This window comes from Haliaeetus albicilla, chromosome 7 (genome assembly GCF_947461875.1).
Source record: "Haliaeetus albicilla chromosome 7, bHalAlb1.1, whole genome shotgun sequence".
Classification (NCBI taxonomy): Eukaryota; Metazoa; Chordata; class Aves; order Accipitriformes; family Accipitridae; genus Haliaeetus; species Haliaeetus albicilla.
The window spans coordinates 33,338,571-33,365,801 of NC_091489.1; the positions used below are offsets into that span (position 1 = coordinate 33,338,571).

The following is a 27,231-nucleotide window of genomic DNA, read 5'->3' on the forward strand; positions in this document are numbered from 1 at the left end:
TTGCCATCATCTACTAATAAATATGAACCAGGATTAAATACTTATAAAACAGGATGGGCTTCATTCTGCCCTAAGTGACCCATATCCATTAGGAAGAGATTTCCCAAAACCACTGGTGTCACATCTCTTGTAACTGAGATTAGAATCTAACTTGATACCTCTGAAGATTTTTTTGGTTGCTCTCCACTCTATATGGGCTAATGAGCAGCTCTGCCTCTATCATAAACTCTGACATATGTGTAACCTAAGGAATTATGTTTGCATTTCTACCTATTCTACATCTATTGGGTCAAAAATGGTGAGTTTGACTTAACATCTATACACAGTTCAGTTTCCTAAAAGAGAGTGGAAGAATTATACTGACACTTGCTTAAAAATGCTATTTCCAGGATTTTTTCCTCTGAATTGCAGTGGCTGTTTATCATACATGCTGTGGGAACAATGGTAAAAAAAAAAAGCCATCTGAATTCAAAAAGTTGTATTTTACACACACTTTGGTCTTACTCTGTAGGGTAAGGTTACACAGGGAGGAGGACAGGGCAGAGGCGGGCCTGTCTTCCTTACCACTAGTCCTGCAAACCCATCCACATCAGAATATGTGGCTGAGCACTATTTAATATACATTAAAAAACCAGCTTCAAAGGCAGGCAGGAAACAGAAGTTACCAACCCTGTTCCTGAAGAGAAAGGGATGGCGTTACATTGTAAAGAACCTCTCACTCCCTATTCCTGCAGGCCTTTCAAAACAAGATCTTGAATAGGTTTTATTGGACCTCTGAACATCTCTTCAAGGCTGGGCTAATGAATCATAGCTAGTGCCGGAGGCATTGGCAGAAAACTTGTCAACCTGCTTCACATTTTGTTCTCTTGCCATAAATTTGGAGAAAAAAAAGGGAACAGTGCATGCAAAGGTCTCTCCAAGGTTTTGGAAATTCAGTACACTCCTCACCCAGCCATGTCCGCAGGAGCCTCACTATAATTACATTAAACAAATCCGCAGTGACCCCATCAGCAGCAAAGTTTGCTTAGTCAAGCTCACCCCTGGGACTGTAATTGAGAGCTGCCCTGCCGTCACCAAGAGCGCACAGAGACCTCCAAGGCCAATGGGATCAGCACTGCCATGGCCAGTGCTGCTCCTCTGGGCAGTGGCAAGGGCCATGATCTCTAGGAAGTAGGGGTCTGACATCTTCCTATTTACTCCAGCTGGGCAAATCAAATCGCACAGAGAAACTGGAAGAAAGGATGAAGTAGGTCAGGAGAAACATCTTCCAGCCTAGGACCAAGGGCAAGAGCTAAGCAAAGCCCCACCTCCCCTCTTACCTCAGTTCTCATGACTGCTTTCTGTCCCCCGACATCTCCCTGGTTTGCCATCCACGCGCTTTCCACTGAGGGTGCTCCCACTGATCCAGAGCTCTCCATAGCTCAGCTCAGCCACCCTCCTCACCCAAAGGTGGCATTTGCTTGAACTATGTTTCTCCCTGATTGGAGCGAAGCGATTAAGTCTGGGGATACCACCTGAATGGAGCTCCTTGGCATGTCTGGGCATGGCTCACCATTCACTTGCAGCTTTTGTAGCCAAATGTGCCACTGAAAATATCCAGTACAAAAATCCAGCCAGAACAGTAGTGGTTTACCTCAAGCTTGCACTGTCAATGACAAGCTGCCGTGCAGGAGCAGCAAAAGCTAAAATTTAATTGCCCAAATTTAAGAATTCAGCAGAGTATGAGGTTTAAACACTATACATTTCAAGGGCACTCACAAGCCAGTGCCGCAGCAGAAATGCCCTTGTGTTCATTTCATTACTTACATCCTTGTCCTGACCCACCAAATGCTATACATTGGCACAGGCAAGCTGGGTAGGAAGAACGCAGGTGTATTTGACCCCAGGAGCCAAGTTGTGCCTGATGGTCTCAAAGTAAACCAGGGAGTGCCCTCTACTTCCAGAAGAATAGCCACCTCTTGTAAATATAATCCCCTTCCTCTCCACAGCAAGCTAATCAGAGAACAGCTAATTAAGATCACAGAGTTTGCATCTGGAGCCAAACTACAGTTAAAAACCATGCAGAGCCTGATCTATGCAGCTGGGAAAAAAAAATGTAGAAAAAACCCCAAACCAAACCAAAAAAAACCACCAACCCAGCCACCTCAAGATCTGCAACTGCTTCAAGAGCATTTCAAAAGCCCACCAAGTTACAGAGGATATGAAAATCTGAGGTCAAGACAGCAGAAACCAGAACTGGCTGCCTTTGCATTGTCTTTAGGTCTTCCCTCTACATGGTGGCACTGTTGCACACCAATGGTGCATTAGGGCCATAAACAATGCTGCAGCAACAATAAAATCTGTTCGCGTAAGCTTCGGTTTCATCACAGCAATATGGCAGATCATGGGTGTGGTTCGAAATAAGCCCACGTTCACCAGGCTATCGATAGGGTCAATGACTGTGTTGAGCTTTGTAGCTATATCATACTTGGAAACACTTGGGTGCGGCTCATGGAGAGAGAGAGGGAAGAGGAATTTGTTCTTAAGGTGAGTGAAAAAACAGTATGAGAAGGGAAAAAAAATTGAGCAGGCAGGCAAACAATAAGCTCATCGATAAACAGAATTGATAAAAGAAACCCACCAAAGACTGACCCTGAGTTGTCCTTACTGACAGCAGAGGAATCCAAACATCATCTCAGCACGTTTACATTAGCAGAGAAAAAGAACACAGTAATGCCACTTTGAGCCACCTTTCTTAAACTGAATTCCTACTGACTTCCTGCACCTGTGTGGAAAGGGCACCCTGAAAAGCACTTTTTCAGATAAGGGAAGACCCCAGCATGTCCTACAAAGAATGACAGCAACTTGAGATGCCTGGGAAATTGGAAAAGCAGGATACTGTATGATAAGGGAGACAAAGTGTAAGCTTAGAGATATGTTATAGCTCTCTTTGGCCCTTCCTACACTGTATCTGGCCCCATCCCCATTCCCCCAACACACCATCATCTCATTGTCCCTCTTTCAGCTTCTCAAAAACATTGTTCAGAAATTTTTAGTTTTAGTCTTCTACATAATTTTGTAGAAAAGACAGAAGAACAACCTCCTACGCCACTGAGGGACAGCCTCACTATTGCAAGTCAGCTTTCAAAAGGCTCGTAACATGGGATGAACTTGCACCTTCACTCATGCTACTTCTGCATCTCCATGGGTTGAGCCTTGCACACAGCCCCTGCACAGATCTCCACACCATGACCACTGCACCTTCTCGAGGCCGTAGCAGCTTCCACCTTTGCCACTCCTCAGCTAAACTTCACGTCTCGCCCCGTATCCTCCCCAGCTGGGACACTGCTACCAGCTTTGAGGGCTGGCCTTCAGGGCCTCCCTGAGGGCCCTGGGTTTTACCTGGGGACAGGAACAGCCCGGGGACAGGCTGTGGAGCAGCATGTTGCCACCCCCACCCCCCGAGGGACACCTGCCCTGGGGGGACTGTTCTCAATCAAAACTGCAGTGATGCCAGAAAGTTCCAAGCCTTTCTTTCAGCTTTTTTTTTTTTCCTTCCTTTCCCCTCACTGTGCTTCTTTTTTTCGTCAAATTATTCCAGGGAACTCTTATTTTTGTAAGAACTCTGATATCATTCTTATTAGATGATAAACATTTATAAGCCAAAGCATAATTCCAAATACTTAGCCCTTAGGTAAACACTAGAAAGTAAAGGTCAAACTGTAAACATAAGTATTTTTCTAAAGATTGTGCGCATTCATGTTTTGAATTCTTGTTTTCCTTAAGTAAACCCCAGGCAAGAGATAACAGATGCTTAATTTCAAAGATCCTGAAACTTATAATTTGGCACACAATGGCATGTGTTGTAATGAAGTTTACAGAAGCACTCTCTGAAGCGTTCACACATGAAAAATTAAAGTGGAGATAGTTGTTTTATTTAAATCAAACCTATTTTCAGAAACCTTTTATCCAGCCATAAACTGCTGTGCAGTAAAAGATCAACATTTGTGCCTCCAAGTTTTCTTCCTAATAACAAGCCACTAACGCAGCACATTCTGCCTTAAAGAACCATTAGGAAAGCATTTCTTTGCTGGGGGGTGTATAGGGATGTTTGTTACTGACAAAACAGATAAAGAAGACTTAATGTTCTTGCAAAGCCAAGCACTCAAAATTGAGGAAAAAGCCAGAATTACGGTAAATGGAGCAATTTTACCTCCCCTCATGCATGTGCGTGATGACACAGCCTGTAGTGATATGACCACACTACTTTCACCGCAGGGTGCCTGCCCCAGCCTTAGCCAGGGTGAAGAAGGGGCTGGTCTGACCCTGGAAAGCAATGCAATAATTGATGTGAGCCTCAGCGCACACCGCGTGCTCCCAGGCCTGCTTTGCTGCACATGACTCAAACCCAGCTGCAGCAGCAGAATTAGCAAAGTCCTCATCTGTTTTGCTATGGCACTCTTGATGTTATTACTTAGGCATGTCACAAACTTGAATTTATCTTCACTGTTCCCCAACGAAGTGAAGGGATGACCTTTCCCCCATTTTGCAGGCTGGGAAGCAAGGAAGGAAAAGGGGAGCTGAAGGATCCACAGCTATGGGGACAGTGCAACTGGGCATGCCAAAGGCTTTTCATTTTCCAGAGCGCTACAATGATATTTGCTATACTGCAGGTCTCCTGAGCATTTATTGCAACTGTGACTGCCCAGGATTTCAGGTCAGACCCCTGGGTCTCAAGTCAGACACCCAGAATATGAGGAACACTGAATTAGTGACCACCCATGAAGAATTTGGTTTAAGTCAATTGCTTGGAATCACTCTGGCAGAAGCACTGAAAGCACTAATTCTCTAGTGTACATCTGAACAGCCTTTAATATTTTTTCCTCCTTCCACAAACCCCTGCCTCATTCACCGTTCATCTTTCCACTCCTGCCAGAAAAGGGGTAGAGATCCTTGGACAATGGTGTCTTTTACCACACAACCCTGATTCATTCCCCAAGCAGGTCTGTAATTGTAGTGGTCTAATTAAAGACTGTATCATAACACAGAAGATGGGAGCAGGGCTGGGAAAAGAATTAAAGTTGCAAGATAATTTTGGTATATCCTAAGTATTTTTAAATACAGTGTGCACACACACACACACACACACGTGTGATGTCTTCGACTTCAAAAAAATGAAAATGAAGCTACAGAAATCCACTGCATAGCTGGAAGCAAATTCCAGCAGGCCTGGGACCCTTGGAGTTACTGAAGAGACCCCAAGTAGTTAAAGCTAACGAAGTACCTACATGAAGGAGAGCATGTTGCCTTCTGCTGTGCAAACAAAAGGGAGCTGAGCACACGCTTTGTCTGGGGACTTTGTAGACACTTGCTGAGAAGGGCAAAATGCAGGAATTGCCAGCTCCGTTTCAAGTTTCTGGAAGGAAACATGCTGAACACAAACTTTTCTACCACCTCCCCAAAATACAGAAGTATCCTGCTCTCTTTTCTACTCTATTCCACATGTATCTATGCATCAAGGGGACAGAAGAGTTCTTTGCAAACACCTATCCCCCTCCCATGAGTAGAGAGGGAGATACTCAACCAGACATGCAGGCTTTCCTGAGATTACTCGCAACCTGAAAATACAGCTGCAATCACAGAGCAATTCCTCTCTTGCCTGTGCCCCCCTCCATCTCCCTAAGGGACAGACCCATCGTGGGTGGGGGCTGCGGGAGAGCAGCCCCCACGCAGCAGGGAGAAGCCTGAGCCGGCTTTGCAAGGATGAGATTTTTCCCTCAAACATTAGCCGAGCACGTGCAAGCTGAGAGGTTTGAAATGTTCATTAAGTGGCTGAGTTTGGCAGGAAAACGAAGTGAAAGTCACTCTCCTGCCAAATCTCAACAGCACCGTGGTGCTAGAGCTGCTCAAATTGGCGGATATGTTACTGTTTCAAGGCAAGCAAAACTTTTTTTTCCTTTTCCCAAAAAACTGGTGGTGCCAGTCCCACATCAATCACATGCCATACACGCATACATGCATAAACACACACGCACACACACACAGAGCAGCACTTCCATAATTTCTACATTGTTAAGTGAAGAGATGGGTTTGTCCTGATTTACAGCAAATGTCAGGGAAGTTTTGTATTTCAGATCCACCCATCATAATAACAGAAAACCCCATGATGGTTGAAATTCCTTCCTGTAATATTTTAAAAAGTATTTCCACTATATTTGCCCACGTGCCACCAATAAAGACGACTTTTGTACCAGTCTAGCCATGGGTGTGTGTTTGTTTGCGTTTTTTTAATATTATTACTTTTGATCAGCTGTCAGGAAAGAGGTTTTTTTCCTTACTTTTCCCTCACTTGGCTATGGTTGAACAGCTCATCACCTGTCTACCTCAAGCTGAAAACTTTCATTTTAGACTCACTAAGCTGCATACATTTTCTTTGCAGACCTACTATATGTAATAGGCAAATAACAAATGTGCCACAATAAAGTGCAAGTGGATTAACTGGGAATAGACACAGTAGACAAGATTACACGCCTTTGTGTTTAAGCTGTTAGGAACAAATATCCATCTTGTTAAATACGATATACATCCAAAAGCAAATTAACTGCCCATATTTGGTTCTACAAAAGGAAGCCATCTTGGAGACTGGGCCTACCAGCAAAATCTGGTTTTACTGGTCTCATATTGGACAGTAAAGTTGGCAGCAGCTGCCAAAGCTGGGACTTCAAAGAACTTCAATCTTGGAAAAGATTCAGCCAAGTCCATTCCAGAAGCTCTTCCCTGACCCTACACAGCATCAGATACATGAGAGGGGAGGAGGAAAAATATTAATATTCCTGTCTATTATATACACTTTTGGGGCTCGAGAGTCCAATTGCTTGAGAGTGCAATAATTTTCCTGAATAATTATAAAATTCATGACTAATATACAGACTTTTGTTAATTCAGACTAATTGCTTTTCATAGTTATGTTTAAGCACTGAGAGAACACTGTCCACAGATGTCTCCTCTTTGGGATACAACTAAAGAACACAGAAATTGAACCAGATATAATTAAACAATGGCTAAGGGGTATATAGTTGCACCAGATATAAACATTAATAAATAATGGTATTAATAAATGGTACATTAATAAATAATGGTATTTCTCTTTTCTATCAAAGGAATTTTTTAGGACTAGACAGAAATCAGCTATTTTTCTGAAAGCTTTAAAAAAACTTAGTTCATTTGCACCTCAATTGCCATTCAGGTATTACAGATTTGTATTTCGGATCCACCCATCATAATAACAGAAATATTCTAAAAGTTGTGAAACTTTTAACTTTGGTGACTGGTTAAACAATTCATTAGAGCAGCATAAAATGGAAATGCTTTCAGGAAATGGACAAGAAACCAACAAACAGAAAAGAAAAGTTAGGGGCCTCTTCATAAAATACAGTATCAGTTGAAAAAATTCCAGGGGAAAATTTTCATTCAGTTCTGCATTCAGTTCTCCTAGCACCTTCCTCCTTTCTCAAAACAAGTATTTTCACTTCAAGCAAAGGTAAAACGGAAAACAAGAGGCAACATAAAGGAGCCTGATTTTCCAGAAGATCCAAATCATGGCCATCCAAAGAAACTCTTCTTTGATCCGTGTCCATTTAGACACCCAAACATTGAGACACTCAGTATTGCTATTCAGATCTGAAGTGTTGGCCAAGGTTTTCATTTCACTCGATGATTATTATTCTGAGGCAGCAAAATATGCTTGTAAAACCATCTGGAAACCCGTGGAACCCTGCTGGCTTGAAAGTCCAGTAGGGAGATGGAAGCAACCAAGCTTTGTGATAATACATTTTCAAGTTTACAAACCTTCCATCAAAACTCTGAGGGGAAATGTTTGGCTGTTTGCTCAGGCATACACTACTTCAAGATGGTTTTGTAATAAAAGTCATTAACATTGCACATCCGAGAGGTCTTGCAGGCTGTAGTGAAACCTTCCAAAGCTCTGCTCAGTTACATGTTAACTACATGAACAATGCTGAGTTGGTTCAGATTTCACCATATTCAGGCTGAATGAACCAAAACCAATACAAAAACTGCCTGGTGTGAGCCAGTACCAGCCAGATTCTCAGCACTTCAGCAACTAACATTTCCCTTCAGCGTCACTGAAGTTTGGGAGGTTTGCTTAGGTGACCTGTGGCCTTTCTTTCTTCCCACCCGCCTCATTCTTTCTTTCTTTGCTATGTATGTTAATTTGGGGAAAATCATAGCCTAGGGCAACACACCTGACTGCTTCCCACCCCAAAATCATTTACCATTTAATGCACGGTTACATTCATTCTTCTGCCTTTATAGTTCCCTAATGAGCTTGAACTGCAATTAACAAAATGATTGTGTTCACTTTAGTACAATGCACCTGCAAATACCAGGATGGAAAGTCATATTTAAAACAAAAATACACTCAGTACACATTTCGGCAGAAGCTTGATACTCTAGCATGGGCTCGAATTTTAACAGGTGTCAGTGTCTGCCAACAATTTGCTGTCTTTTTTTAATTTTTATTCTAATTGGTCAAAGATGTCCTTATATCATTTTCTCATCCAGGCTGCAATGATTTTGTGAGCAAAAATACAAACTACTTTATTTTTCTACTGAAATCATTAATTATCCTGTACTGAATAATTTTTGTTGTAAAAGTTCAGACCAAACTGCTAGACCGAGACTAGCATTATAGTCTCTCTTGTCTGCATGAAGATCTTTTTAAACTCATTGTTAGGATTCATTCAAAACTGATTTTTATGAGAAAAATGCCTGCCAGAAATAAATGACCAGTTGTTTCTTATCTTATTTCATTGATATTGGACACAGTGTTTCAACAAATGTGACATCCTAATCTGCATACTGCAGCAGTTCTCCTGCCTACAAATTTTTGATGATTTGGGGGATTAAAAAAAAAAAAAAAAACAAAGCAGCAGTTTTCTCTTTTTCTCTGCTTGTTAAACGGAGCACAAAAGCACAAATGAGAAATAACATGGTATACACAGAAACTAGAACTTGCCACATTCATATTGCTCCATCTATTGCTCTTGCTCGATGGTTTTTCTCTATGTCACAAAATCAGAAACACTGAGGTTGGAGAGGACCTCTGGAGGTCATCTTGTCCAACCTCCTGCTCATACAGAGCAGGTCCAGCTTCAGGTTAGATCAGGTTGCTCAGGGCCTTGACTAGTCAAGTTCAGGAAATCTCCAAAAGTGGAAGTTCTACAACTTCTCAGGGCTCAAGTCCTAAACCACTGTTGCTGTGAAGATGTTTTTCCTTATTCAGTCACATTTCCCCTCGCTATAACATGTGGCAGCTGCCTCCTGTCCTTGCTGTGCACCTCCGAGAAGAGTCTGGCTTCATCCTTTCTATAACCTCCTTCTGGGTCATGGAAGAGTGCAATTATATTCCCCCTAGCTAAATAAATTAAGGTTCCCCCACTTCTCCTCATGTGTCACACAGTCTAGCCACCTAACGACTACAGCTGCTCTCAGGTCTCTCCAGTTTGCCAGTATTTCTACCAGAGTCCCAAATCGGACACAGTACTCCAGTGGCATCCTAACAAGCGCAAGCAAAGGGGAATAATCAGTCCTCTCCAGGCAACCCAGCAGACAGTTGGCTTTCATTTCTGCAGGAGCCACCTTGCTGACAAATGTTGGGTGTGGTATCTGTCAGGACTCCCAGCTCCCTGGGTGACGAGATGGTACCCCCATACCTGGGCATGGGGCATTTCCCAGGCACAGGACCTTGCATCCATCTCTGTTGAACTTCAGGAGATTCCTGTTAGCCCACTCCTCCAGCTCACCTCTCAGATGGTTCCTCTGCCCAGCAGACTTGCTCTCCAGCATATCAACCACTTCTCCTGGGTTGCTGTCACCTGCAAACTCGCTAAGGATGCACTCTGTCTCTTTGATCAGGCTGTTGATGAAGATGTTAAATAGTATCAGCCTTTCAGCACCCTCTGATGCATCCTGTCGAACCCCATGGGCTTGCATGTGCCACATTTACCTGTGTGATCTTTAATTCTTTAATGCAGGTACCACCTCTTTCTTCAAATTCTGCCACTATACATAGAGGCCTGAAAGCAGATCTTGCCAATAAAGACAAAGACAAAACACTGAATACTTCAGCCTTTTCCCATGCCTTCACATCACCTGCCACATTCAGCAAAAGGCCCACACCTTCCTTGGTCTCCCCTGTGTTGCTGATGTACACACAGAAATGATCTGCTTTGAGCCTCATCAGTTCCAACTGCAGCTGAGCTTTGACTTTTCCTAACTCTGCTCCTACATGCCCAGGCAACATTTCTGTATTCGTCTTTGGTTGCTTGTCCCTGCTTCCACCTCCATACTCTTCCTTTTTGCATTTGAAATCAGTCAGGAGTTCCTCGTTCAGCCAAGCTGGCCTCCTGCTATACCTGCTCAGCACCCTGAACATCAGGATGGACTGTTCTTGTGCTTTGAGGAGGCTGTCCTTGAAGATCAAGCAACTTTCATCGGTCTCTGCCCTCCAGGGCAGACTCCCAGGAGATTCTGCCTACCAGTTCCTTGAACAGGCCAAAGTCCGCACGCTTGAAATTTTGAGTGGTTATTATATTACTTGCCTTTCCCACTTCCCTCAGGTTCTTAAACAACCATCTCATGATACTGCAGCTAAGTCACCCCAAAACAGTTCTTCCTTACCGGTGAGCAGCAGGTCTAGCACAGCACTTCAATCAGTCAGCTCATCCAGCACCAGCACCAAAAAGTTGTCCCTGATGTACTCTGTAAATCTCCTGAATTGCTTATGCCCCATCACACTGCCCTTCCAGCAGATGTCGGGAGGGTTACAGTTCTCCTGACAGGGTTTAGCCTAGTGTCAGAAAAATGAACCCACTTCTTGATAACCAGACTTTTGCATGTGTTAACAGCAGAATATTCCTATTGTAACTTCATAAGCCGAGGCACTACCATCCTAAGCACACCGTAAGATCACAGCTGGAATCCATACCCCATAAATGCAACAATTACAAGCAACTTTGAAAGAGGTCCACCCAGACAAATCCACTCATGGCCTCACTTGTGGAGGATCCCTGGAGTTCTTTATACAGTGTAGAAGTAGAGGCAACACAACACAGAATTAATGCCCAAAGTGTTCACTTATAGCCAGTTTGGGCCTGGAGGTGAGCAACACTGGCTCATTTCAGGACCTGGTAAAAAGAGGCATAACATGACCCACCTGAATGATGAAAGCTCCAACGCCAGACAGCCTACCCCCTGTCCAGAGGGCAAGGCCAGGAAATGAGCAAAGGAAGAAATATTTCTGTACCTTGTGGGCCCAATCCCCAGCATCAGTCAATTCCAATGACTGCCAGAGACTTCCATTCTTATGAAAAGGACAAGATCTGCAGAACTGCAACTGAATAACGTTAGGAAACTGACACTCTCTTTCTAATGGACTTGGATACTGGCTGCAGGTAGCACCTTTGCTGGTTTATAAACCAGGGGGCAGGTAGATTTTTAGACCTTCGGCCAAATTCCCACTCATAAGCTTTCAACCCCACTGAAAGCCCAGTAAGCAAAAGGCAAACCTGGCCTTCAGTATGAACCGGAGCTTGCAGTTTGCACGGGCTCTGAAGAAGCCTGGTGATGTAAATGAGTGCCTGATTTGACTGTGACTCATTTACCCTGTCAGACAGCCCTAATGACTGGCTTGCCTTGGCTCTTCAGCAAGTAGGAGCTCAGAGGAACTTCTCCTATTCATACACTGCCTATTAAGACATTTGTATCTGCCGGTCATCAACCTCCTTCCGAAATATCAGAAGTCCTTAACTCCCTCCCCAACACCACCATTGCCACCATCCTTATTTGAATGCCATAAAAGTTACTGAATTTATCTTCACAACAGCCATGTGGGATGGATTTCTCCCATGTTAATGATAAGGCAATGATGGGACAGTAAGGGCCAGATTTTTTAAAATGGAATTTAGTTCAAGTTCATATGAGTTTCAATAAACCTTTACTTTGCCTCTGAGCTGGTTGAGCTCATAGGCCCTGATTTTGCTTAGTGCTGCTGGAGTTGTCAGGGTTCAGGCCATGTGCAAGTGCCAAGTTTCACACTGTTTTGCACATGAAGCCATAAATCCCCCTCCAGAACCCCAGGGGCATGAGGGGGGCCGCTGTTCAAAAGGTTCATGAACTTGGATAAAGTTGGGCAGATATCAGGGTTTGTAACAATATACCAAATTAAGTTCTGTTCAAAAGTTTTTGATGGGCCTAGAACAAAAAATAGCCAAGAAGACCATTAAGTTTTTGCAGAATTGTGCCATTGGTAAAAAAAACCCCAAACATTACCATATTTTGTTCTTAGCTTTATCTTTGTCAATTAATTCAATGCATTATTTTCTCCTGGAAAATCCAGAGGCAGTTTTCTCTCTCTAAGGTCATTTTAACTTTCGGTAGTTATCTAGACTTGATTCTTTCCTGGTTTGTTTGCTTTTATTTTTAAACTATGCACCTACCAGAGACAAATGACCACATTCTACGAGGTGAGACTACCTGAAAATGTTTACTTAGACTCATCATAAAATAGCTATTCTTCTGTAAAATCTATAGAGATGACATTTGCTTGTACAGAACATGAAGTGATAATTTGTCAGTACTTCTTACCTGCTCACTTCAGTAAAAAGCTAAATCAAAGTAATAGGAAAATCTTGGGTAATAACAGCTACCACCCCAAATCCTTTATAACTCTGATTGTTGGTTTTCAGTGAAAACTACAACCAGAGTTTTCACTATCTTATTCCACTTAGAGTGGAATAAGTTTTCAAGGATAAATTGCCATTCAATATTCAGGATGCTCATAATACAGACCTTAGAACAAAACTGAGAAATATTTGGTCACCTATCCTGCAAGCATACATGTCAGCACATTAAAGAAGCACTTGGTTCATGGTTGCTTTGAAAATCTATGATAAATAACAAGTTACTCCATTGCCATCCTAGCATAATGCTAACAAGAAGTGAGAGAGTCAGATTTTCTTGTCTACAGAGCAGTCATAATAAGAAGCCAATGGAGGGAGCAATGAAAAGGACTCTGATTTGATTCACACTGAAGTCACACATGCAAATGATTCAGTGGAGGCTGTTTTGAGTAGCAGCCGGCTCTTTCCTTCATGTTTATATAGTGAAACCTCATTTCAATATATATTTACCACTGATATATCAATAACTTTTGTAACAAGCCGGATCAGATGTTCTGACAGTGTGTAACACTGTACAGTGTTTTGCATGCAGTTTGCAAAGCCCTTTACTCAAAGACGCTGGGTGATGGTCATCTCAAAGGCCAGTGACGAACCCAAGTCCTAGAGCCTTTGAAACATTTCTCTACCCTGATAGAGGTTCTTTTTGGGAAAAGCAGCCCCCTATGGACAGGCATCTCCTAGACATCCATCACTTGGCTCTGGGAGTAGCATCAATGGTTACTGAGGACAGCTTTTCATTTCCCGCCTGCCTAGCACACAAAACTGATGTGACTAAAGAGAGTAGTGAAAAAATGTAAAATCTGAAGGAACCTTTAATCTCTTAAGTTAAAAAGAAAAAAATGCAACCACTTACTAATGGAATGTTAAGATTGTGTATTAAACCCACAAAAGTCAGAAAACGAAGGAATTAAAGACTCCCTTGGCTCTTTTAACCCTTCCCTCTGCCTGTGTGCATTACAGGCTTTTCATTACACAGTCACATAACTCCGGGCAAAGGGACATAACCGTAGGTGATGTTAAAGGGGGAGTATGGCTTGTTATGAAGTAAAGCTACAGAAATGGAAATGTTAATAACTAGTCATTTTATCTTGTAAAAGTTTAATATTCACTATTAAAGAATGGCAAGACACAAAAGAAACGGCAAGATGTTGCTATGGAGCTAAATGAAATATTGAATAAATGAGTTGTTCCTCTCAGTAAATATTTTGGTTGCAGTTTACTTGCAGTGGTATTTATCTCCCAAGAACCAATATGACAGTAATATATCATGGTAAGTAACTATCCCCTAGTTTATGCCCACACATAAACAACTCTCACTGAAATAGGCTAAGTTTGTCCTGTGCGCGGCACCCATATATGTCTATGAGCCCTACGCCTGCAAAATTCAACATGCTCCCCCCTCACTGAACTTGCAAGCTCTGTATCTGCTGCATTTTAAGTAGCTGCACACTTCCCAATCATTAATGTACACATCCTCTTCATGCGCAAGGAAATATTATTATCCTGGTTTTACAAATGAGCATCCTAGGCACAGAGAGATTAAAGCTGAGCGTTTCAAAGCACCCCAGTTAATTAAAATGACTGGAAAATGGGTGTCCAAATTGTTTAGATACCTTTGAAGTCTCAGAATAATAATATTGCTCAAGGTCACACAGGGAGTTTATGGCTGACCCACAACTTGAACCCAGATTTCCAGCGTCCCACTCCAGCACCTTAATCACAAAGCCATCTTTGCTTTCCAATTTAATACTGGCCAGACCTGGTCCGCATGCAAACTGGTTACCAATGGACGAAACCTGTTATTATGCCATATAATGTAGCTATCTATCTCTACCCTACAGGATAAACAGCAGTGCATTTGGGCATTCTTTAAGGTACATATCATTACAAAACACTTACGAGGCAGGGAAGAGCTATTTGAGAATTAGCACATAAGGACAGTGAGGGACATTTCCAATGGTGCACTCCAGCTCCGCAGCAGAGTAAAGTTTGCTGTCCCTCCTGTCCTTACTCTGGTGGCCCTGCTGCTACACTGCCTCTTTTTTCTGATGCAGTATTTGACTAGCAGCATTTCCTTTTAACAGGTTTAGCCACCAAAGCCTGTCTTGTTGCTCTCAGCCTAGCGGTGATTTCCACCACCTTTCGTGACTAGGCCCACTTGACACTACAGCCACCAGTGATGCTACGTTTCTTGCCATCAGGCTTGCTAGACCACAGTACAAAATAAACCCTCAAAGTTATTCAGAGTAGCACTGAGACTTCAGCAATAAAGCATATGGTGGAAGAGTCCTCTCCCAAATTAAAAACTCAGAAAGGACCTGTTCGGGAGGCTTCCACACCACAGAGACAGAAGAGCTTCTGCACATAAGCACTGCCAGACACTGGCACTGTATGACACTCATTGGCCTTTCTCATTCCTCTGGGGTCTTTGCATAGAAGAGGGCTGCACTTAAGCCGGTTTTGATATCCATTAATAAACTTGATCTCAGCTTAATTTCTCTTGAGCATACACTCCAATTACATGCTCCTCTTATTTACAGCTGCAAGTCAGAAAGCTACGTTTTCCAAATGCTGATTCCTATCATTGGCACAAATTCTTCAGGCCTTGGTATGAACTCATGCAGTTACATAAAGTAAAACTTCCCAGATAGGATTCAATCTCAGTTCTCCCTAGACACACCAACACCCTCCAGGATGTGGAACGCAATGGAAGACAGAGATCAACATAAAACACGCACACACATACTTAACATGCTGACTTTTTATCACGGAGGTTGCTAATTTCCCATGCTAAGAACAATGTTTGGAACTAAAATGAATTATGTGTCTCATTCTGAGTGCATCAAAGAGTAGACAGCCTTTTTAAAGGAGTCAAGATCACCTCAGCTGTGCTTTTGTTATCTAGCCCAAGGTTAAGGATTTGGCCTTGGGCTAACAATTGGCTTAGAAAACCAGGATCATGTAATGAGAGTTCCAGGAAGAGCAGAGAAAAACCAAAGCTTGGTAAAGGCACACTCTTCAAAGTGTCCCAGTATTTGACCTTCCCCCCCCCCTTAGATGAATAAGGTAAAGAAGAGAGGAATGGAGCCTGAAGCCCTGAAGGAAGTACTCGTGTACAAGAGGAGCTGGAAAGACCTTCCCAGACACTCAGGCTCACAGAGAAAGGCCTGACAACAAATTTTCCTCACCAGTTAAATAGAAAAGTTGGCAGTAACCCACTGTGTGGCTCAGGTCTCAAGAGGAGAAGGCTCTTGAAAAGGGCAGCACCTGGTTTATTTTCTTTGATATAAAGCACAAGTTAAGCTGCTTCTATTTGACAATGAAATCTAACCCTCAAAAAAAGGCTAAGACCCTCCAGCAGGTGAGAGCTGCAATAGCTACGTGCCAGCAAAATGGCCTGCTGGCTTATACAGACTCATTCGCAAACTACTGATTTTTTTTTAACGGTTTTTGGTTTTGTTTTTGGTTTTTTTTGTCAGAACCTGCACACAGGAGAGTCACAGACCACTTTCTCAACTTTTGCTGCTGACAAAAACCAGAAGGTTCCACCCATGCTCCCAACATCATTTTCCCAGGGCTTGGTCCTTCTCACTGAGGAACTCTGCAGTGGGCATGAATCAGTAACTCAGCAGGTGTGCAGAATCTCTCTCTAAATGACTCTGCCCTCTAGGGTACATTTGGGTTATATTTTCAAAGATGAAAATCTTTTAATCTGCAACCTGGGAGACTTCTTTGCCCAACATGTCAAGGAGTAGTTAACAATTAACTATTTCTAAAAAAACCCCAAACCAAACAGAAAAAAAACTTTTTAAAAAAAATTACCAGACCAGGAAATATTAATCAATTAGTTCTGATCCTCCTCTCCTCAGTAAAAACATCATCTAGAACATGGGTTACTGCTAATCCTAAGTAACCAAAAATGTTGCTGGACTTTAAAATACCAGTGGTTAAGAAAAGGAGAACTTCAATTCCATTTCTTTCTGATCTTTGAGTCTCAAGGTGGCATTCTGAGGCTTCTCCCCAGAGAGTGCGAGGAAATTTTCTTTTTAAGAATCTCAGGCTCCATGTGTCCTCACAAGATTACAGCAGGGGAAGCTTTAAAGTAATCCTGCATGATGCCAGTAGCCTGTACACTGAAAGCAGTAAAATGACAACATACCTGTCATTCCACTAATCTAGGTCTTGAACAACAGGAATAAAAGAGTATCAATAATGCCAGTATTTTGCAGAACAAAACCGCTCATTTTTCACTTAATGCTATTGGGCCCACCTTTTATTTACAGTGCCAAGGCTGGGAAAATGGCTTGGTCCAGTAGCAACAGTTTGTGACATCAAAACTGCCTTCATGTTAACATTATGATGTCAACTAGAAGATCAGGATTCTTCATAAAAATGGACATAAAAGCTGGCCTCCTAGAGTGAGAGACCGCTTTTAAGTAAAAGATTTTTTTCATTCAAAGGAAGAGAGAAAATGCAAGCAGAAGAAATTGCATTAGAACTGTCCTTAAAATAGAATAATTTAAAACAACAGCCAGAGTGATGTTTATAAGAAATAATACATACCCTGTCTCTCTTCCTAATTCCTAAGGAGTCAATAACTCCTTTGGTCTATGAAGTCCCATACAAAGTTATCAATAAGTCATGAGAAAAATGCAAAAGTCAAAATTATAATGAAATGAATCATTGTTTCTGGCTGTAAAACAGAGGCATTCTGCTCAGCCCGCGTGTTTGGTGCAGCCGTAGTCAGACATCCCTTCCCCCTTCCCCCTTCCCCCTCCCATCACCATTGGCCTTGCAATTAAGCTTCAATACGCCTGTGTGTATATTATTGATGTGGAAACAGCTATTTCCATCATGCTGCAGATATTCTATACTTTTGAAGTCTGCGGTTACAGGGTCATTATTCCATACAACACTTTCCCATCACCAGGGTGTGCAGGATGCCATAAAAAATGGTTTTGTGCAAGTTTCAAGCTACTGGAGTTATGTCAATAGTTACCTTAAATACATTATTTTTTATACATGGTCACCCTGCCTTCTGAGGATTTGCTTTAATAAAAAGGAGCAGACCATCTGAGAACAAAGTCAGTAGGGCTGTGCTGATTTGCAGATCTGGTTGATATTTCCATCTTTTAATCTGCATGTTGTTTCCAGGATGATGATGACGACAGTAATAATAGTAGTAGTAATAATAAAAATAATAATACATTTGCTCCTGTTTGTAGTGAAACACTGCTGGAGTTGAATGCTCTGTTTTAATGAGACACACTGAATGAAACAGTATCCTGCAGTGCAAGAAGTACGTCAGCTCTCCACTGCCTTGGCATTATGACCCAAGCTACAGTACAATATTCATAATTTTCTTGGTGATCTCCCAGAAAAACCTTCTTAATTTAATCTCTAATGGGATTATCAGCCTCATTAAATTGTAAATCTGCCACAGTCCAGCTGTTGTGGGAACCTGAACTCTCAGAGTGTTATCAGTTTGCTGCTCTGATCTCTTTACCTGAAGTCCCTCTAGAAATTTTTAACACTTTGGGCTTCAAAAGCCTGCAGGGTCCTTCCCCACTTCCCTCTGCTACAGCTTCTTCCCACAAAAATCCCTGCCTTTTTTCAGACTAAAAAGGCACAGATCTGCTTCTTTCCTGGACTTAAGCCAACATACCCAACTGCAGACCTAACCCAGTGGCTCCGATCTAATTCCTGTATGGGTAGCCAAGCACACTTTGCAGAAGCCCCTGCCAGAACGAACTATGAAGAGCAAAAATACATCTCATCGCTACCCTGCCTTATGAGCTGAGAACCAAGTCAACCCACTGCAAGTTTCCTACCTCTGGAGAAGTCCAACAACTCTCAGCCTCTGTTCATCTATCGAGGGCAATACAAGCCCAGGCAGGTATTACAGCTGAGTGCCTTCACAGGACTATGTAAATACAGATGCAAATGAGTTTTGGCCCTCAGACTTCTGGCAAGTTACAAACACAGTCCCTGGTGTTACAAGGTGTCTCCTGCTGCACACAATGGGGGCAAGCCTTCAGACCCTGCCCAAACTAAGATTCTTGCTGAAGGCAGGGACAAACTTGCCTCTGTAAAAGACACAGAACCAGAACAAAACCAGTGTACCTGCTTTTCTAAGTGACCATTGCACGAGGCTTGCGGACAGAAGGTTGCTAAATCCTAGAGGGCACTGACAGGTGACTAGATTCCAAAAAGAGAGGAAACTCCACCTTAGGAAATCATTACTGCCTGTTGCAGACAAGGCTGTCAGGAATACAGGTAATGAAGGATTAGTACTGGAGAGACAGGAAAGAGGTAATCTTCAAATAAATCTTTAATTCTTTTTGTGCCCAAGCAAGGCAAATGTAGTGGACACACACAAATGGTTACTTTCTCACACACCTTCAAAATCTCTTAGGAGAAATAAACAAAAAATTTGGAGTACAGCAAAGTAAGGTTATATTCTGAAGGAGCTGGGATTTTTTCCTTGTACATAGTAGTCTAACAAAATAGACGACTACGGCTTTTATCCAACACCCTCCTTACAGCAATAATATGTAAAATCCAAGTGTCCTTCTGAACCTAGCTTCTTTCTTCTTTCCTATGTAACTAAAAAACAAAGTGGTTTGTGCCTATAACAACCATTTATAACATCTTTTAAAATACATTTTAATGCCTTTGGCTTTTCATCATTATTTTGAGCAGCTTAAGTCAACTGGGAACAAGACTCATGGTTCTCATGTTCTCGTGTTGTAAGAACACAACAGATCAAGTTCTCATAGCAGCAGTCTGCCCTACCAAAAGGGGTAGCCTTAATATAAAGGAGAAGAGAAACATTCCATATCCATCATTAGATAAATAATACTTCAGGCAAGATATGGCACCTTTAAAAGTGCCTTTTCAGTCTTGGATTTTTCTCTGCTTGTTACTACAGAAACCATCTAGCAACCAGAATCTAAGACAGACTCCACCCAAAACAGAGAAAAACAATATAGACAGAGTAGGCTTTTCCTCCCTTTTTTTTTTTTTAATTTTCCCTCCCCCCTACTTTTTTTTTTTTTTGAAAGGGTGGATGAGTGCTAAGGAAAAGTATCTTACTGTGAACAGGACAGGAGCATTTTGCATGCAGTTGAAACAGTAAAGCTCTGATTACAGATGGCAGAAATGAAAGCAGGGAATGAGTAATGAGCAATGAGAAATGCGTAATGCGGGATGAGGATATAATTTCCACACATCGGCTAAAGAAAGGTTTACACTCTTAAGCAATAAAAACAAACCATTAAGCCAGACCTGCACTGTCAGGAAGTATAAAACAGTTCTTGAAACTCTGCAGTTACTATACAAAAGCTTTTCATAAACTTTTGTTTCCTGATCTTCATAAAACATTAACATCAAGCTGCCATATGGCAATTAGCTGCCTCCTGAAATCAATAAAAAAACCCCAAAAATCAACAATTTAGGAATAGCTGTACAATAAATAGCTCAATAATTATCCTCTTCTAATAGTGTAGCAAAGTGGGTCTAATATAAATGCAGTCCAGATGAGCTCCTTCTTCAAAGCTGAGAGTACAATAAATCATGTTCCTCTCCAAGCCCCATCAGTTCTGATTGCACAAGTGAGACATCTAACTGCCTAGCAGGGAGAGAAGCAGGTGATAGTCTGTGGACACCCAAACCCAATTATCATATGAGCAGGAAAGGTTTCAATGCCTGATTATGATGAGCCCAGGTTAGCGCAGCAGAGCAGATCCTGCTCGGTGAAAATGGCCAATGCTCTCGGGAGAGCTTACCTCAACTGAAGATCTTCCCACGTCATTTTTACATGTTGCTGACCACAGAAGTCCAACTGAATTTTGCGCAAAAATTATCAAGCCACTCGACAAAGCTGTTACTGAGTCTCAAAAGGACAAGGAGAGATGCTGATCACATTTGTGTTTAGAGAGATGCTTATCTGAAATGCACAAAGGGTGACATTATCTATCACAATCTCTGCCTATATAGATTATATAAGTGCCTAGAAGCAATATGTTTAGGGGAAACAGGCTATAGGGTAACAAAGGCAGTTCTGCCTTCCAGATCTGCTTTTTCTCCACTTAAGAGGAAAAAAAAAAGCTCATTTCTTCTTGTAGAGTACTATAATACTAGTAAGTACTAAAGAACTAAAATAAGTACTGGAGTACTGTGGTAACAGCATACCTTTAGTATTTAGGATTATTTGGCAGTCACTACCAGACTTAGAAGATGTCTTAGAAGTATCAGAAAGCCCAAACCTTTCAGAAGGACTGTTTGATCATCAGCCCTATTTAGCAGAGTTCAGGAACCCAACTGATCTCTAAGAGAATTTTCTACTACTCATGTATGAAAGTTTGGTTTCTTTCTTTTATTTTAAATCCCAAACAAACTCTTCAGTGCAGCACTCTCACATCTCCAATCTAGAGAGAGGTTAAAGATTTAAAGATATGTTACAAAAACAATTCTGCAGAAATTTATTGACATGCTGAGCTTGACACATGCATATTTCCTCCTCAAATTCAGTATGGAACTCATGATTCTCTGACTAACACTAAGCAAGTATAGAAATGCTTATAAGAGTGGGTCTTAATAGGTTTACAATTATACCTTGGCCTCACAGTGTATTTTACTAAGGATGCAATTCTTTGTCAAGCAACAGGAGGTTTGCCTTTACAAGGAATGCAGCACCACGCCATGAGCCAGCTACTGCTCATGCATAGACAAGCGCCGTAGTCAATTTTTTTGAAACAAGATTAGCATCAATGTGTTCTCATGCCTTAGAGGAGAAGTAAAGCAGTCACCACTCCGTAAAAAGCCTCCCTCAATCTAGTTACACATGAAGGGCTAGGAGCTGTGAAACTTAAGCCTTGCAACACTGGAGTTTAGGATCATGTTAGAAGTGCCATGGGGTCTTTACTGATTTCAGCAGGTTTGGGATCATACCTTTCCTGCTCATAGAAATGGTACAATCTTCAATTTTTCAGCACTTTATATAACCTGAGCTTGCAAAAGCTGGACAGAGTACACTAACACTGCTGTGACCTGACTAGCACAACCGTGCATCGCAAACAATCAACGAATTTTTGAAGAACCTTCACTGTGGCATATCCTGTGACTGACAACCTTCCCAAAGCAACAGCCATAAACTCACGCATCACCAGCAAAGCTCACAACAAGCAAAAGGCAAACTACACTTCTGCGCATACGATGCTCCCCCCTAAAAACAGTAGCCAACAAAACGGCACCGGTCTTTTGAAAAAGGAAATAGAGGTTGTCCAACTCAGCAAACTTGTAGGCTGCTATGTAGTTATCAGCATGTCCAATAACATAAGCTACCTCTCAAAAATAAGCAGAGCCAGACTGCAGAGTGGTGGATTGTTCTCTACTAGCTATTAAAAAACGCAGCTGGTACAAAGAAATACCTAAGTTTGTATCTCACCACAGAAACTTACAGCTAGCCTAAGATATTTTTAAGCTCATGAGAAAAACGGAAGCAGCCAACAGCAAATTAGTTTTTCTCTCCTATCCTCTGTACCCATTGCTTTTTGTGATGATTAGCAGTAGAGAACTGTTCTATAAGACGACCTAAGACATCATCAAGTTAGCCTTTCTGATCAACGAACCTATTTAGTACCTTCGCTGTAACACAGATGATTCTGGTAAAAAAGGAGGAATTTGGGGAGGGCCATGAGGAAGAGGTTTCTGTTAATAAAAAGTTAGGCTAGTAGGGGCCCAAATCAGAGATCCCAGAGCTGACTTAGAGAGGTCTCTAATGGGCCAACTGTACACGTGGCTTTAGGAAGCACTGCCTCAGTTCACCAAATCCAGAAACGGATCCACAACAGAGCACGAGGGGGTTCTGACATCTCTGGAGGTATCAGCACAGTCATTATATATCCACTAAATACAGCAGAGAGCTCCTGAAATAGGCAGGAACTTACCACTAGCAGCCTAACACAATTTCATTCTGTTCCTGGCTTCAGTGCACTTTGCAGTTGATCACCGAGAAGCCAATTTAAGCTACTTTCCTGCTCTATTGTTTCAGCACAACTTTCACACAACAAGCAACCCAGCCTCTGCATGCTCATCTCAGGTTCTACTGCTAGTAACCTGACTGCCATATCAGTCTTTTAACGCACAACAGGCACAATAAGTATTAGCTTTAATACTGCATTTGCCAACTGCAAATCATGCTTTTGCCCCTTACATGAAGGATTTAAAAAGTAAGAAGATGTAAGCAGAAGTTACCCTTGTGATGACTGCACAAATGAACCATTTTTTTCTTACAGACTGGACTTTTCAGAAAGAAATATCAGAATTCTATGATTTATTATCTGAAATAGATTTAAACATTTGGGAAGAAAAAAAAAAAAAAAGCTTTCAAACACAAAACCCTGGAAAGGAAGACAAGCTAATCTGCAAAACAGCAAAACCATCAGCTGAGGTTAGATAAGAGGCTGCATATGACAACAGTTTGCTGCATGTAGGGCAAAAATTGAAGATTAATTTCACTATAACACTCCACAGAAGTGAGCTCACATCTGAGGTGAGGAAGTAAGCAATGCTTTTCCAACTGTTAAAGATAAGGGCCAGTACAAATAAGGTAAGTACTCCTCTTTAGCATACATAATCACAAAAAAAAAAAAAAAAAAAAGGATGACATTTTCGTTTTTATTATTTTATATTTGGCCAGGACTTTTAAAGGAAGGACTTTTAAAGGAAACATCAAACATTCACTTTTCTGTAGGTCTAGAAAGGATTCAGTCTTCCCCCACCCCCACCTCCCGGAGGATTTCTATTGGCCCTTCTTATATTCTTGCTGCAAATTAGTTGGGAATAGCAGTATTTATACTAGATCAGCAACGTCTGGTTCTTATCCAAATGTTTCACCTAAAGAGGATGCCAGTTCTCATGGACTGGACAGCCCACCCTGCAGCATTCCTGAGAATTGTACAATATAATAATCTTGAAAGTCAGCAGAGTGGATTATCCACTTTTTTCTGGACTTGAACTTGTGACCTTAACAGTAGCACAGCAGAAAGCAAATGTGCTATGCACTTTGCCATAGTAACCTTCCATGTATTCTTTTCAACTTAAATACACACAATTGAAACAGCTACAATTTTGGAAAATTATGTACAAACCCTATATTTTTTTTTCTTTTTGATTACATATAAATACAAATTAGCTATTCTTCTAAAAAGTGGTTATAATAGTAAATAAATACAAAATAAGAATCTGACCATTATACTTCATGTGCTGGGGTTAAACCCATATAAAATGTACAACTAAAATACATTTAAAATCTTTAAAGGAATATTTCTCTGATTAAAATATTTGTTTTCCCAACTTTTTTTCGTAGACATAAATATATTTTCAAAATAGTTGTGTTTTTTTTCTTTCCATTTCATTACATAAATAAAGTCTTCATTGGGAAATATTAAAGTGTCAGCTTTTTTTTTTTTTTTTTTTTGTCTAATATATTTGCTGTGTTAGCGGCACCCACAACCCTCCACAACCATATCTTGATAGTTCTTTAATACAACTTTTTCATTTTCATCAAGGTAGAGCATGGAAATAGCACTCAGTTCTGTCGGCACACAGCAAGCCTTGGGGATTTTGGAATTCACTGAATTGACCAAAGTCTGAACAATGGCATGGTTTGTTGAGTTTAGATGATCTGCCAGTGGAAAAGGACATTCCCCATGGCAGTAAAAGGCACTATACCCCGGTGGGGCAACAATCCAGTCATTCCACCCCACATCATTGAAGTCCACATATAACGGATGCCTTTTGCAACTGTATTTGTGGCGTTTACGCTGTTTGTGTTTTGCTTGACGCTTTTCTCTTTTATGAAGCGGGTGTCCCTTGCCATCATGCCCAAACGTTACTAATAATGGCCTGAGCTGAGACCAGCTATCTTCATCCTGATGTAAAGACCTGCTAATCCTAACGTGCCTCTTGGAGGCACTGTTCTCTTTGTCCAAGTGAACCACCTCTACCACAAACCCATGATTAGGTTGTCCATGTGCAATCCACCTCAAAACAGCTGGCGTTACATCAAAACTTTCCCATTTACTTGCATTATGATGCACCAACCTGGTGTCCAAAAGTCTTGTGACAGGGTCCTTAGAGGTGGCTGTGGCTGGCTTTATAATTTCATAAATATTAATACGGTGATGGTAGCTGCTGTTGTTCTCAAAGGCTCCGTGCACCTGTTTCCGAAAAATCTGGAGTTCAGCTGAGGTGATAGACTCCTCATTAGGGATGGAAGTTAAATTAAAGAAGAAACGCCGTGCTGTTTTCCCACTTGTTTCTGGCAGTTCTTCCAAAACTTCTAATTTGATTAAACAGGGAAAATAAAAAAAAAAAAAAAAAAAGAAAAGAAAGAAAAAGATCAGGAACTGAGACAAGCAACCAAACCCCTCATAGTCTGCTGCTGGCAACTTTCAAATGACAGCTAACACATGTGACACACAAGATCTGAAAGACTTTCAGGCAGAAAATACTATCTCCCATGTCTTTCTGTTCATTTATGCAAGCATGTATAGCATGAAGTTAAGAATGCTTCATTTATTGTTATGCATTTTGATTGAATACTGGTGTCCTTTGCATACCAGGTGGTTATAAGTGGCAAGAAACACACAGCATTACTTTGGAATTCAAGGACATTAGTGAGAAAACTCAAGCACTATAGTTCATAGGTGTCTGATGAGAATCATTGAAACTGGTTGAGGACTCAGGGTAACTATTGCATTTCTGCTTTTTTCAAGAATATGGCTCTAACATCAATCCCTTAAACTCCATTCTGAAAAATATGATTGCGCAATTTAGGTGACTTACAAATCTTAACATATGGATTCTTGCATCTTAATTAGAGACGGCGAACTCAACATCTGTAACGGCACTTTACAAAGCACGCCCTAGCATTTACTCAAAAGGGCCACAAAGAACAGCAGGAAGGTTCAATTGCTAAAAAGAGGTGGATGGTAAAGGGATAATGAAACAAAGTCACTTCTGAACAACAGGTTTTCAAAACCACAAAAAAAAAATTAAATTAAAAAATTAAAAAGTCACTAAACCCCAGGCCATTCTCACCTTTGAGTCAACAAATAGTTGAATGGAGCTTCAGAGGGAGTAAAATATATCTAGGGTTGCTAAGAAGTACATTGCTGCTACAGACATGGAAGAAATTAAAAATCTTTGCCAAAACAAATTAATTTTGGTGCTAAGCATCCTGGAGAAACATTCACTTTCTAAAGGGAAGCCATAACGGCTGTTAGTGGTTCTTAGTCATGTAACCATTCCCTGTTGAATCCAGTATGACTTTTTGTGTAAGGTAAGGCTCAGCTTTACGGTATTTCAGGACCAGCCCAATATTTGTAAATATGCAGATGTTTTGCGTGGCCACAAGACGAACTTCTGCTTTCAAGAAGCCACTAATACAGAATGAGAGCTCAGTGAAAAAAATGGGAGACGGATTGGTTTTCTTCTCAATTTTGTGAAAAATGTAGAATAGCTTTTATGTCAAAAACAGTCTTTGCTGTAACAGTACGACTACTTCAAACTGCAGATTTTTACACTTGCCAAAAATTATAAACTTGGCCCTTTCAGCTCCTCTCTTGCTCAGCCCCTTGCCTACCTATACTCAGGTTTAACATGAATGACCTGTGCTCTGGCTTTTCCCCCTTCACTGCTAGGTGTTTACTTTCCATGTAGGGAAACGCAGATGATGAGAAGTTACATTTCATCATTCATCTCCTTTCTCACGATAAGGCTTTCCACTTAACAGCACATCCACTTCTCCGAAGCCACCTCCTTTATCCGTCAGAAACATTCAATAGTAATGAATTTCTTTTCTCAACACAGTTTCACCTTAAAAGCATGGGGAAAACTGCATTTTCATTACTTTTACAGCGGGGCCACTGCACGCCAGCACCAGAGACTAGCAGCCAGGAACAATTACAACCCGGGGAAGCGTTTCCCAAAGAGCACGCGAGCGACACGCGCACCACCGGCTGCACGGGCCTACCCATGCCGTGGCTAACGCCGCAGCGACTACTTTGGCTGCGTCAGCCGGGAAACGCACCCAGTCGCTCAGCGAGAACCCGTCCCAGAGGGTCCGCTGCCCGGGTGGGCTGCAGCCGAGGAGGGGTGGAGGTGCTGCCGGGACGCCCCGCTCCGCATGTGGCCAGGTTACCTGCGGGTGAGAGCTGAAGCCTGGCCGCAGGGCTTTTACCAGCCCGGGCGCTGGCGGCGGGGGAGGCGTAGGGCGGCCCGGAATAAGCCGCTCCTGGACGGCGGGGCGAGGGAGCGCTTGAGGAGGCCGCGATCGATTGTTTCATTGATCTCTCACGGGGATTAGATAAGGATTAGAAACCTCCGCAGCGGGCCCCGGCTCAGCCGCGCGTTAGGGAGACTTTCCTGCTCGTTAGCCTCGCAACAGAAAAGCTATCTGTGGGAACGCTTCGCGCGGAGCCGC

At 41.9% G+C, this 27,231-nt stretch overlaps 1 protein-coding gene across 5 annotated transcripts in view; it reads right to left on the reverse strand.

Annotated features, from left to right (window-relative positions):
- BMP2 (bone morphogenetic protein 2) overlaps positions 1 to 27,231 on the reverse strand; it is a 107,156-nt gene that overhangs the window by 77,575 nt on the left and 2,350 nt on the right. For 2 of the 5 annotated variants that reach the window (XR_011325476.1, XM_069787599.1), the window contains exon 3: positions 24,849 to 25,086. Coding sequence is in view for 3 of the 5 variants with exons in the window: in XM_069787599.1 (XP_069643700.1) it covers positions 24,849 to 25,086 (238 nt within the window). In the remaining 2 variants the exon portion in view is untranslated. Of the gene's footprint in view, positions 1 to 20,360; positions 20,689 to 21,847; positions 25,087 to 27,231 lie in introns of those variants that run through there. The other 3 variants (XR_011325477.1, XM_069787600.1, XM_069787598.1) reach the window with 3 other exon arrangements.